The sequence below is a fragment of the Mustelus asterias genome, chromosome 13 (assembly GCF_964213995.1).
Source record: "Mustelus asterias chromosome 13, sMusAst1.hap1.1, whole genome shotgun sequence".
NCBI lineage: Eukaryota > Metazoa > Chordata > Chondrichthyes > Carcharhiniformes > Triakidae > Mustelus > Mustelus asterias.
Genome location: NC_135813.1, coordinates 12,728,507 through 12,741,120, shown reverse-complemented (window position 1 = coordinate 12,741,120; position 12,614 = coordinate 12,728,507). Strand labels below are relative to the sequence as shown.

The 12,614-nt window shown below is 38.9% G+C and overlaps 1 protein-coding gene across 9 annotated transcripts in view; it reads left to right on the top strand.

The window, feature by feature from the left end:
- Positions 1–12,614, top strand: part of rapgef1b (Rap guanine nucleotide exchange factor (GEF) 1b) — a 191,563-nt gene that overhangs the window by 124,425 nt on the left and 54,524 nt on the right. For 4 of the 9 annotated variants that reach the window (XM_078226330.1, XM_078226325.1, XM_078226327.1 and 1 more), the window contains exon 11: positions 2,823–2,999. The exons of 3 other annotated variants lie outside the window; for them this stretch is intronic. In XM_078226330.1, the coding sequence (XP_078082456.1) occupies positions 2,823–2,999 (177 nt within the window). The remainder of the gene's footprint in view (positions 1–2,822; positions 3,000–12,614) is intronic. 2 more of the 9 variants (XM_078226326.1, XM_078226328.1) reach the window with 1 other exon arrangement.

The following is a 12,614-nucleotide window of genomic DNA, read 5'->3' as shown; positions in this document are numbered from 1 at the left end:
TAGCCACTGGCTGTAACTTTGGAATTTGAATAATTTGAAAAGATTTGACAAAAAGTTATGATCCTGTATTCAATTATAGTACTGTAGTTTGTGTTTGAACCAAACAGTGCATTTTTGTGCTGGTTTACTGCCAGATTTCTAAAAATTCTTTGGGAAAATGGTACAGTACATATGTTGACTTGGAACTTCTGAATGCGTTGACTTTGCTGGAGTAAACGGACTGTGTTTTTAAAACAGTGCAGTTATTTATTAGTATATGGGAAGTGAACATGTTCTCTTGACCCAAGCACATTTATACAATATTAACTCCATCAAATGACGGATAGGTCTGCTAAGATTAGAGATTGTCCAATGAACTTGGAGTGCAGAGACACCATTCTGGTCAAACACACATTTGTTTTTAAATACATAATTTTCTGATCTGATCTGATTTTATTTTTGAATTGTATGTAACCAATTTGGAGAGATTTTTGATTATAACATTTGATATCATTTCGGCAAGATTTCATTTTTTTTGTCAAGCCAAATGTTTGATCTGCATTGAAAGCATCTACATCTAAACCAAGTTACTGAGAAATCCACACACACGTGTGATGCATTCACTTAGGAAGGCAGAGCAAGTGCCAACAGCCTAGGGATCTCTGAAGCTTAGTACTGTTCGCGTTTAGGCAGTTTACCAGCAGAGATCGTTTCTCGGCCTTTTGCTAAGATCAAGTATAAGTGCTCATGGTAGCCAATGAGGTTAAACTGAGGCTTCACCTGATGCAATTTACCTTTTGGCTAAGATGAAGCTCAGATCAAGCCTGGGAAGGGATGTAATGCGTCATCCTGTTAGCTTGGACCTTGCTTTCATTGAGCCCAAGATGGGGGATGTATATCCTGGTCTTGTCAGCTTGGATCTGGTTGTCCCTCATGTGGGGACTCTGATTAAACTTGATTGTTTTTTTTGATCAGGAATAAAATACCAAAAGGTACAAAAAAACGTTTACCAGCACAGAGAACTGGTCAGTTTCTAGCTGCGTGTTCAGCCAGGATCATTGAGATCATTAGGATATTGGTTTAGCTATTTCTAGTTGGATGGGAACAATTCTAGCCCCATTCTCAGGTCTACCCCTCTAGCTCCCATAAAGTCAGTCATGAGCAGGGCTGAGGGAATTCAGTTATGTGAAGAGATTAGAGAAGCTGGGAGTGTTCTCCATATGGCAGAAAAGAGAGTTAATGGTGGTGCTCAAAATTCCGAATTGTTTTGATAAAATAAGCATAATCTGTTACCACTCGTAGGTGAGTCAGTAAGCAGAGGACAAAATTTAATGGACAAAAGAATCATAGAGGAGATGAGAAATGTTCTTTATAAGGTAATGAAAGCAGATTCAATAGTTACTTTCAAAAGGTACTTGGATATAAAAGGAATCATTTACAGGACTATGGAGACTGAGACTAAAGGGATAAATCTTACAAAGAGTTAGCACTGGTAAGGGTTAAATGGCTGTTTTCTGTGCCATAAAACTTTGAGATTTATAATCGGGTTACTGAGGAAACAAAGTAAAGTTGGCTAATTAGAAATTTGCCATCAGCTGTTTCATCTTAGACCCAATTTAATACCAAGGAAAGCGCTCACAATCACCTGCACCCACCCACAGGTAACGCCATTTACATTGCACCGAGGATGATGTAATAGATTTTACTGTGCAGTACACAGTTGTAACTGATTATTGTAGCAGCTTATCACACTGAAGTGAAAAAGCTGAAATTAGCAGCTCTATCCCGAGACACTTGGGCATAATAAATCCATTGACTACTGGAAGGATTGCAGAAAATTGTTAGTAAGCAGATATTATTTTGCAGTTTACACAACTTATTTTGAAAGCAAGATGTCTTGTATTCCAAATGCCTGGGCAATGAAAAATATTCAGAATTGATGTTGCTGTTTGGTTGATTAATTTCATAGTTTGGTTTGAAACCCATCGCAGTCTCTCCAAATGTGGACTCACCATCATTGCATTGTATTCCGATGAGTAAACAATGAATTCCTAATCTATGAATCCGTCTGGAGGTGGTGCTGAGAGGAAGCACTTCTCCAAAGAAATTGGATGCTTCGTCACGAACAGTATAAACAGAAATTAGGAGTGTTTCTTTGAATTTGTGAATGGCTAGTGGCAGTGGGGGTGATGAAAGAAATGAAAACAATGGCCGTACTTTTGTTACAAAATGTAAACTCCGGCTTTGGGTTCCTTCACAAAACTTTGCACTTCCTACCTTGGTTGGGAAAAATACAAAGATGGACCATTTGTAAGTGTTAAACAAGGGAAGGAAAGATTGCATGATACCGGATTAAATGAATCTTCACCTAGTGACCCAGTTAGATTACCCAAGGTCTATGAAGGATAATTTGAAGATTCCAGCACTAAAAGTGAGTAATTTGCCTTTTCTGATTAGCATTGTGTTTAAATAACTATGTTCCAAGAATAAAATGTTCAACATGGTAAATTGCACTGTGTAGATTAAATAGTATGTGCCAGCTACTTCAACTGAGAATGTCCTTGAAATGAAATGTCAAAGGTGACTTTTCAGTATAACTTTGCTCAGATAAATTCCACATGAAGTATTGCAGGCAACCATCTGAGTACCACCTGTGACACTGCAAACATTAAAAAGTCAAATACCTTTTAAATTTGTATAGTTATTTAATATTTCAGCTTTAACAATTGACTTTTTATAACATTGAATATCCTCCAAGTTGTAGTTTGTTCCCTTTACTATTGACATTCCTGTCTCTATCTCTTTCTGTGTGTGTATGTCTGTCCCTCCACTGATGTTCCAAGCAGGCATCCTATGCTGCTGCTTCATCTTCCTACTCCTGTTCCTTCTCTTCTTCCTCTTTCTACCTTCAGCAGTCGAAGGTGCTTGTCCTGCCTGAGGACGCCAATACTGCTACCAGTATCAGCATGTCCGTCTCCAATTCCTTCCTGAGTCGTCACAACTCCTTATCCTCATCTTCGGTGAGTGTACTGACTAAAGCTTGTCTCTTATGATCTTCTGTGTGAGCGTTCTGCTGTTCGCTAATCAAAAAGCCAGATTGGACAGTGAAATTTGGGTTTTTGAAGAAGAAAAGGACTACATTATTATCAGTTTGAGAATTGCATTTTGGCTGTTTTTTGGGTGATCTGACTTGTGATTTTTGTTTGCCCTTCCCTGAATTAGCTAGGCAATTAAAATTATAGAATGTGTTTGCATCAGATTGTTAACCAAAAATTACAATGGATGATCATGCCGATAACTGTAGTTCTTTATTTGGATTAAATGCCTTTTAAAACTGCAAAGTTCTGAACAGAATATTTCCTTCCTTTTATCCTTTCATGGATGTGGATATTGACAGCTAGGCCAGCATTTATTTCCCATCCCTAAACACCCTCAAAGGTAGTGAGCCACCTCCTTGAACCATTGTAGTCCGTGTGCTGTCGGTACGCCCATAGTACAGTTAGGAAGGGTGTTCCAGAATTTTGACTTAGCAACAGTGAAGGAGCGGTGATATAATTCCGAGTCAGGATGGTGTGGCTTATAGGGGATATTGATAGTGGGAGATTCAGTGATGGCAATGCTAATGAATGTCATGGGGAGATGGTTAGATTCTCTCTTGTTGAGGATAGTCATTGCCTGGCACTTGGATGGTATGAATGTTATTTGCCACTTATCATTGCAAACCTGAATGTTATCCAGATCTTGCTGTATATGGACATGACTGCTTCGGTATCTAAGAAGTTGCAAATAGTGTTGAACATTGTGCAGTCATCAACAAACATTCCCACTCCTAGTCTTATGATAGAGGGAAGGTCATTGATTAAGCAGCTGAAGACAATTGGGCCTAGGACATTACTTTGAGGAACTCCTGTAAGAGTTATTGTTTAGCAACTGATACTTCAAGTTACCAAAGTGACTGAACAGAGGTTCATATATCAAATGACAGACAAACAGACTCCTAATTTAATAACTTTAGAAAATAATTGCTGGTATCCTATGAAATGAGGTTGCATCGAGAGTTTATGAAACTCAAAATCATAATGTTGTCTGCAGGGCTTTGAAGAGAAGAAGCAGATTTTTTGCTGGGCCTCCTCAGAAATGCTGGAAGTTTCCTTATCCGTTATCTAGGATTATGTAACAATGATGAATGCATAATTTAAATGTGTCGCTCATCTTTGCTGAATTATTTTTTATTTTCTGTAGTTTACCTCCCTTTGTCATGAAGGTCATACTTTGATAAACAGATATCTGATCAAAGCATGAATATGCAAATTCTCATTGTCCTTTTTATTGGTAGAGATTCGGAACCATACAATTTTTTGTGAAATTAGTTAATAACATAAGATCTAGGAGCAGGAGTAGGCAATTCTGCCCTCGAGCTTGCTCAGCCATTCAATACTATCATGGCTGATCTAATCTCTGCCTTATCTCCACCTTCCTGCCCACTCCCCCTAACCCTTCATCCCACCACTAATTAAAAACCTATCCATCTATCTCAAATTTGTTTGGCATTCCGGCCTTCACTGCACTCTGGGGTAGAGAATTCCACAGATTCATGACCTTTTCAGTGAAGTAATTCTTCCTCATTTCTGTTTTAAATCTGCCGCCTCTTCGCCTAAAAGCATGGCCTTTCATTCTAGAATGCCCAACAAGGGGAAATATCTGCTCCATGTCTACCCTGTCAATCCCCTTTAGCATCTTAAATACCTCAGTTAGGTCTCCTCTCATTCTTGCAAACTTCAGCGAGTATAGGCCTAAACTGCTCAATCTCTTCATAAGGCAAGTCCTTCATCCCTGGAATCAATGTAGTGAACCTTCTCTGAACCACCTCCAATGCATTTAAGTCCTTCCTCAAGTAAGGGAACCAAAACTGTACACAGTAATCCAGATGCAGTCTCCCCAACGCCCTATACAATTGCAACAACATTTGCCTACTTTTATGCTCTATTCCATGAGTAACGGATGCCAAAATTCCATTTGCCTTCCTGATTACCTGCATACTAACTTTCTGTGATTCACGCATGAGGGCACCCAGATCCCTCTGCACCAAAGCATTTTGAGGTTTCTCTCCATTTAGATCTTAAGTTCCCTTTTTATTCCTCCAACCAAAATGAATAATCTCGCACTTGCGTTAAATTCCATCTGCCACATTTTGGTCCACTGACCTAACCTATCCATATCCATTTGTAAATTTCTTCCTCATTGCAACTTGCTTTCAAACCTATTTTAGTGTCATCTGCAAATTTAGCTATAGTACATTCCACTCCTGAATCCAAGTCATGAATATAGATTTGTAAATATTTGGGACCCGAGGACTGAATCCCCGGCAGACGGCGCACCACTAGATACAGCTTGCTCACCAGAAAAAGATCCACTTAACTCCACTCGGCTTTTTGTTAGTTAGCCAATACTCTGTCCAAGCCAATAAATTACCCCAGCCCTGTGGGATCTTACCTTGTTATTGCTTATTATTGTTCAACTAAAACCTCATATTTTTCTTAATTTGTTAATCTCTTATGTGCATTGCAAGGTTAAGAAACCTATGTTGCAGTATTGGCAGTTCGTATGAGCCATTATCAAGGACATGGCAGTGAAAGGTTATTGTTTTGTGAAGTTAATCTCAGCCTTTTCAGAAGTGCAATGTTTGTGGGCCAGATCCAAAATATGACTAGTATTTTCTGATTTCCTAAACACGTACTGTAAATAGAAGCCACTTCCATGTGCCTATTCTAGGATTCCAGAATTATCAACTTCATGCTTTCAGATTTCCCCCTGCTCAACCATTTAAATTCTAAGAAATTAATTTTCAACCAGTTTCCTCCAGTTGTGAAGTATTTACTGCCTGGGTATCTTCTCTTCCTGAGTCACCCTATTATTTTCCTCCAGTGGTGAAGATTCTATATTGTGTGCAGTCAGCTAATAGCACATGATTAACAAATCAACGCTAAACGTTTACATGGTAAATGTTTTTGTGTTAGTCCAAAAGTACTGAGAACCTGAACCTTTTGGAGTTGAAGTTGATTTAATGCAGATAGAAATTAAATTATATTTGTGACTATGTTGAACAAAATCCAACCGCACTAATTATAACCACGGCCATTATAAGATTGTCATTGCAAAGAGCTAAATTAGGTCAAAAATGCTGTACCATTCTTGCAACCTTCAAAAATTGAACTGTTCTGTCAATGTACAAAATAATATTCACATTACACTCAACAGCTGAAAACACCATAGACAGTGATTGAACATAGGAGGCTAGTTCTTCTTAATTCCATATTATACCACCAGCAGTACTTGCGCACAGAGCTGTACTCTAAAGAAATATTTATCAGTCACTGGCATATTTCGAGTGTCTTCAGCAAAATCAGTGAAGTGAGCAACTAAAGTAAAACATCCTACAGCAAAGGTTTTAGCCTAAGGGAAAAGCCGAATGTTAAAAGTGCCAAATACCAGTGTAATTGAAACCTAGGCAACCAGCACTCGAAGGATTCCTGCTAGCACAGTTCATGCTGTCATGGCTCATGGGAATGGATAACATATATGGAGTGGGGAGATAATTAACAACATGCTTTATTTGTGTGATTCATGCTCTGCTTTTGCCCCAGCAAGTGACTGCATTCAAAACATTCCAGTGCTGTTCCAGGCATGTCAGGCAGGCAGCTGGAGGCTGGTCACTTTGATTTTTGGATCGGGATCAGCATGATATCATAAACTGTAGTGGGGTTGGGCACAGATCACAGTAAATTAGTTTCTAGTTTCTTGGTTTGATCGAAAATAATAATGAACTGGTAGGTGTTTTGAAAAATCTTTTTTCTTTGAAGATATTTTACTTGCCTTCTCATATTCTCATAACTAAAGGACTACTGATCTATTTATGTTTTGGTAATTGTGCAATCTGTATTTTAGACTCTAATATTTTGCCAAGTTAGAAGTGGCTACAAATTAATGGACTTAGAAAGAAAAAGAAAGTGGCAAGCCTAGAAATTCCAGGACCTTACTACTTGCTGCTACTTTGGATTTGTTTGCTTATCGATTTTATGTTTTCATTTTTAAGAGTGGAATTGTGTTTATAAGTCTGGCATCACCAAATAGAATGACCAACTGAGGAGCTAGTTTATATGATGGATTTAAATTTTAATTTTTTATGTTTGGTGTTGTGTTTTTTAAAGGTTTTTTCAGAATATTACATCTTGAAGTCATCTTCTTGCTTCCCTTGTCCCTCCCTCTCCCCCTTTAATGCCCTCCCCTCCAAAAAATAGTAGTTTCCCTTTTCTGCTGTGCAGTACTTTGAACCATAAGTAATAATTAGAATTGCTTTCAGCTCTCATTCAATGCAATTTATGAACTGAGATCTTAAGATCATGTAGATTGTTTTTTCCTCCAATAAATTTCACCATTTCAAATTAGAAACTTGCATGTGAGGAACTGCAGGGAAACTCTACCTCCTACTTACTCCGCAATATTAATCCACCATGTAACAGTGAAAACTAGTTACCTTCAAATAGACGCAAGCGGTTTGCGCTGTCTAGTTTACTGGCAGTTAGGATTTATTCTGATAGAGTTGCTGTGTTTTTAATAAGATTATTTTAACTAGTAATAATGTGCTGAGTGGACGGTAAAATATATCCTATTTCAATGGGATGAAATAGTGCACGAGAAACCGCAAATTAATTTGTCTCACTATTTCACACTTGCCAAGAACAGATAGAAGGTACAGCCTTTGTTTTGCAGTCAATACCTGATTGCTGACTGATTATTTTAAGTAACTAGTTTAAGGCCAAGATTTTCTGCCCTTTTTTTTTCATTTCTGTTGAGCGAGCCCCCTTAGTTCTAAATCCCTCGTATTTAGTCATAATTTGCTTTTAATAACATGTCTAGATCAAGCCTCTACTTCTGAACTTTGTAAATTGGAGCAGGTATGGAGACTTTTCAGAACAACTATGTTGTGAGAATTTACTCTAAAGTTGCAAATTACCCTTTTCACTATTAGTAAAAGGATTTATTGTCATGGTTATTTTTTTAAAGTGGCAAATGTCTGCACCCTATAAATGCTTGAAAAAGTTCCCTTCCCTCCCCCGACTTATCCTAATAAGTTAAGAGAATGACTGCATGGTTAAGGAAATGCAGCTGTCAGGTATCTAAATTATAAGTGATCATAAGGAGACCTTTTGAATGAAATGGAGCAAGATAAGTTATATCGGGAGAGAATTTCAGAGAACAGCCTAGTGACACCACTAAGCTGAGTGAGGTGTGACTGGTTGGCTACAGTTTCTTCAAAAGCCTAGATAAAAAAGGGGAAGCATACAAGAATAGAAAATAAATCACAGTCCAACCTTAAAAAAAACATTCAGATGATCCAATTTTAGAAACTATAATGCACACAAGAAAGTAAAAAAGTTTATTGCGTTTATGTAGCCATCTCCCTGAGGGACCTTTTTGGCAGCTTCTGCAGAATGATCTACTCCTGTTGGAATTTTGCAGTGTGTCTGAAAATATTTTTGCCGACCAAATTTAGGGCAGTGGAGGAAAGTCCCAAGCTAAAAACTGAACCTTGAAACTAGCTGTGTTTGTTTGCACTCTAAATGTTAAACCAGTGAGGGTATTTAAATGTGTGCCGTAAGGTTAGTGCTCCTGGTGATTGGTACTTTTCACAGTACTGAAAGTCCTTTGTTGCATCCAAATCTGACACATTTCCTGTTACGTGACATTTGGAATAAAGTTGGAGTGCAAAAAATGACATTGATTTTCATCTTCTAATTTGACTAAAATTCAATGTTTGCTTTAATACGCTAATTTTTAAAAGATTTTTAAAAATGATGTACAAATCGTCAACAAAAAACTCAAAATCAGACTGGGAGTATATTGAAGCCACTAGGTTTTGACAATCTAGTGCTCTCCAGATTAATAAATTTACGGGGTTCCTCATTTTCCCATGAACATGAGGTCCCTGCAATGGTGGATGATCACCTTTATATCAATCATCATTTTTGGATCTGGCATGTGGTTTTACAGCCACAAGTCCTTTCTGCCGCTAACATTCCCCATTTATTTTGTCCCTGGTAACCGGCACTAAAATACATTGGCTTATCTGTATCCTTTCGTAGCCAACAAGTTCTGGCATGGGGCTTGAAGTGGAGATGCTGGCGTTGGACTGGGGTAAACACAGTAAGAAGTCTCACAACACCAGGTTAAAGTCCAACAGGTTTATTTGGTAGCACAAGCCACTAGCTTTCGGAGCGCTGCTCCTTCATCAGGTAAGTGGGAGTTCTGTTCACAAACAGGGCAGAACTCCCACTTACCTGATGAAGGAGCAGCGCTTGTGCTACCAAATAAACCCATTGGACTTTAACCTAGTGTTGTGAGACTTCTTAATGGGACTTGAATACAGGGCCTTCCAGCTCAGAGGCAGGAAAACTATCCACTGAGCTACTCCAGCTCTAACTTCTAAAATTATGGGGCGTTTTCCTTAAAATGACCTGTGCATCATCACTACAGCATAAAGTTGTAGGTGATTTTCAGCTCCAATGATCCATGTTGATGATTTCTCCCATTTGATTGGGGAGTGGCACCCAATTTTGTATATGCTTGCACTGTGGGAGAGCAAAAAGCTTCAGATGTTTGAAGAATTAGTGATGTTCAAACTGGTATGGCCTGACATTGCATCAACGTGCAGGGTTATTTTTCCAGCCAAACTGGATTGGTGCCTCTTAACTTCCAGTAATATCTGCTGAATACTGGATCCAGACCATTTTCAGTTTATGGCAATGCGTTTGGAAAAGAGTTGTGCATAATACAAGTTCTCAGTTTTGGAATTTCACTTGGCTAGTATTCACCATCATTCCGAAGCTAATTACATAGACTTTTAATTCAGTGTGGCTGAAATATTGATATGAAAGATTTCTACTTTTAAATTATTTCTAACAATAATTTGCCCTTCTAAACCTGCTCTCCACCGCCCCCACCTCTTCTGTACTCATTTACACATCTATAATTGATCAATGGCAGGAGTGGTAACAAGTTCAACAGCAGCAACTTGAATTCATATTTACACCTTTAATGGTGTAAAATCTCCCAAGTGCTTCATAAGGGCAATGATATTGAACAAAATTTGACACTTAAGACATGAGATACCAGGGTAGGAGGAGGTCAGTTTTAAAGAGCATCTTAAAGAAGAGGGAGATGGAGTAATAAGAGGTGGAGATGTTTAGGGAGAAAATTCCAGAACTTAGGCAGTTGAAGGAATTGCTGCCAGTAGTGGAATGATGAAAATTGGTAAATGTGCAAGGGTCCAGAATTGAGAAGCTCCAAGATCTTGGGTTGGAGGGGGTTGCAAAGCTTGGGGAGGAATGGTATTAGTGAGGAACCTGCAAACCAGAATTTTTAAATTGAGGCACTGCTGAGCCATGTAGGTCAGCGAGCATAGTGTTGATGTGTGAACTGTAATTGGTGCAGGATAGGAAACGGTTAACGATGTCGCTTTGTCACTGTGCAGTCTTTTAACTTGAGGTAACAATACTATCTTGAGAACCAAGATAAGTAAACTAATTGGAGATAAATACATGAGATTTTTTCCCCAACATACTTATCTGGCTTATCCAGTCTAGAAGTGTTTCATTGCCAAATCACAACGTCAACCTCTTAACTCCTTTGTTATGAAGGCTGTGAATAAATAAATGAAGCTTCAACTTCAAATTTGTTATGGCATTATAAAACTTTGACTTCCCTATGATGCCACATGATTAATCCTTCGATAATATTTACTTTCTCGGGTTCAAAAAGTGCTATTATATATAAATTTAACAGTACTTTGCATGCAAAGAAAATTAAAATTAAGTTGCAAGTTGTAATAGTTAACTGATATAAGTTGCTTTACACATTATGAAACAGTAGATAAATACACAATTAGGACAGCTATGCCAAAAGTCTGAAGTATTTTTGATATTTTGTGGCCCCACAGTAACAAAATTCTATGTAAATACTATCTTAAATGATAGACAAAACAATTTAATCTCCAGACTCTCATCGTTGTACTGTTATTCATGTCGTGTGGAAAAAATGATGAAGCACATTCATTGCCAGCTAAACGATAAATATACAACAGATTTGTGCCATGCAGACTTTTCTGTTTCACCTTGCAGATTCCAGCATTTGTTTCCTGGCTGTCCTACAAATCAGTTATATTGTTTTAAAAACATAAATGTAGAGAGATTGAGAACAAATTGTTGATGCCTGATTATCTGTCCAAGTGCAGTGTGTGTATTGTGGAAGTGGATGTAGAATGGTTCAGGGCCTTGCTGTTCTCTACTGCCTCCCTGCTCAATTTGCCAATTTTCTGTTGTTACTGAAGTATGTAGATACTTGTCACTAACTGCTTCTGGTATCTCTCTAGAGTGCCTGTTACTTAAGGGTGCCTTGAATGTTGGTAGGCTCTTTGGCATTGGAGGCATCATGAGCCTGGCTCTGCTCAATTTCTTTTGCCTAACTTGGTGCTGCTGAATCCAGTCCTAGCACATTTTCTGTTAACAACCAACAACATTAATAAACTGCATAGAGTCAGACTTGGGGCAATTGTGGTCTGTATGGTTTAAATATGCACTGAATAAATAATGTTTTTTCCATTATCTTTCAACATCAAAGAAAACAGCCAAGAAATCTTACTTTTTCTGCAGTGAATTATTTTACTGATGCCACAGCGTTTGTTGAGTTATAATCCAAACTGGAATAGCATCAGAGCTAGACGCCTTTCCATTTGAGTCCAACTTAATCTGTTCAATAGTAAGTTCCTCAGCAAGGTAACATTGACCTCCCACTCAGACAGCTAATCAGTGGCTTCATTATTGATTGCTACTTTCTTTAAAAAGCTTTGGAAATGGTCAGATCACCTTTTTAGGATCTGATTTTTGTCTGAAAAAAATGGTTTCAGTTGTGCTGTCCAACTGTGGGCCTAATGAGGGATATAGATCAGCTAGATAGTCAATATCTTTTCCCAAAGGTAGGGGAGTCTAAAACTAGAGGGCATAATTTTAAGGTGAGAGGGGAGAGATACAAAAGTGTCCAGAGGGGCAATTTGTTCACACAGAGGATGGTGAGTGTCTGGAACAAGCTGCCAGAGATAGAAGTGGAGGCAGGTACAATTTTGTCTTTTAAAAAGCATTTAGACAGTTACATGGGTAAGATGGGTATAGAGGGATATGGGTCAAATGCAGGCAATTGGGACTAGCTTCGGGATATAAAAAAAAGGGCGGATTGGACAAGTTGGGCCGAAGGGCCTGTTTCCATGCTGTAAACCTCCATGACTCTATGACTCTAAGACTAATTATGAGTATTATAAAAATGTGATTCTGATCGACGATGTAGGATTGCAATTTACCTGTAACTTTGCTCCAACAGATGTGACACACATCCCCCCCACACACACACACCTCCACGCGCGCGCACGCACACACCTCCACGCGCGCGCACGCACACACCTCCACGCGCGCGCACGCACACACCTCCACGCGCGCGCACGCACACACCTCCACGCGCGCGCACGCACACACCTCCACGCGCGCGCACGCACACACCTCCACGCGCGCGCACGCACACACCTCCAC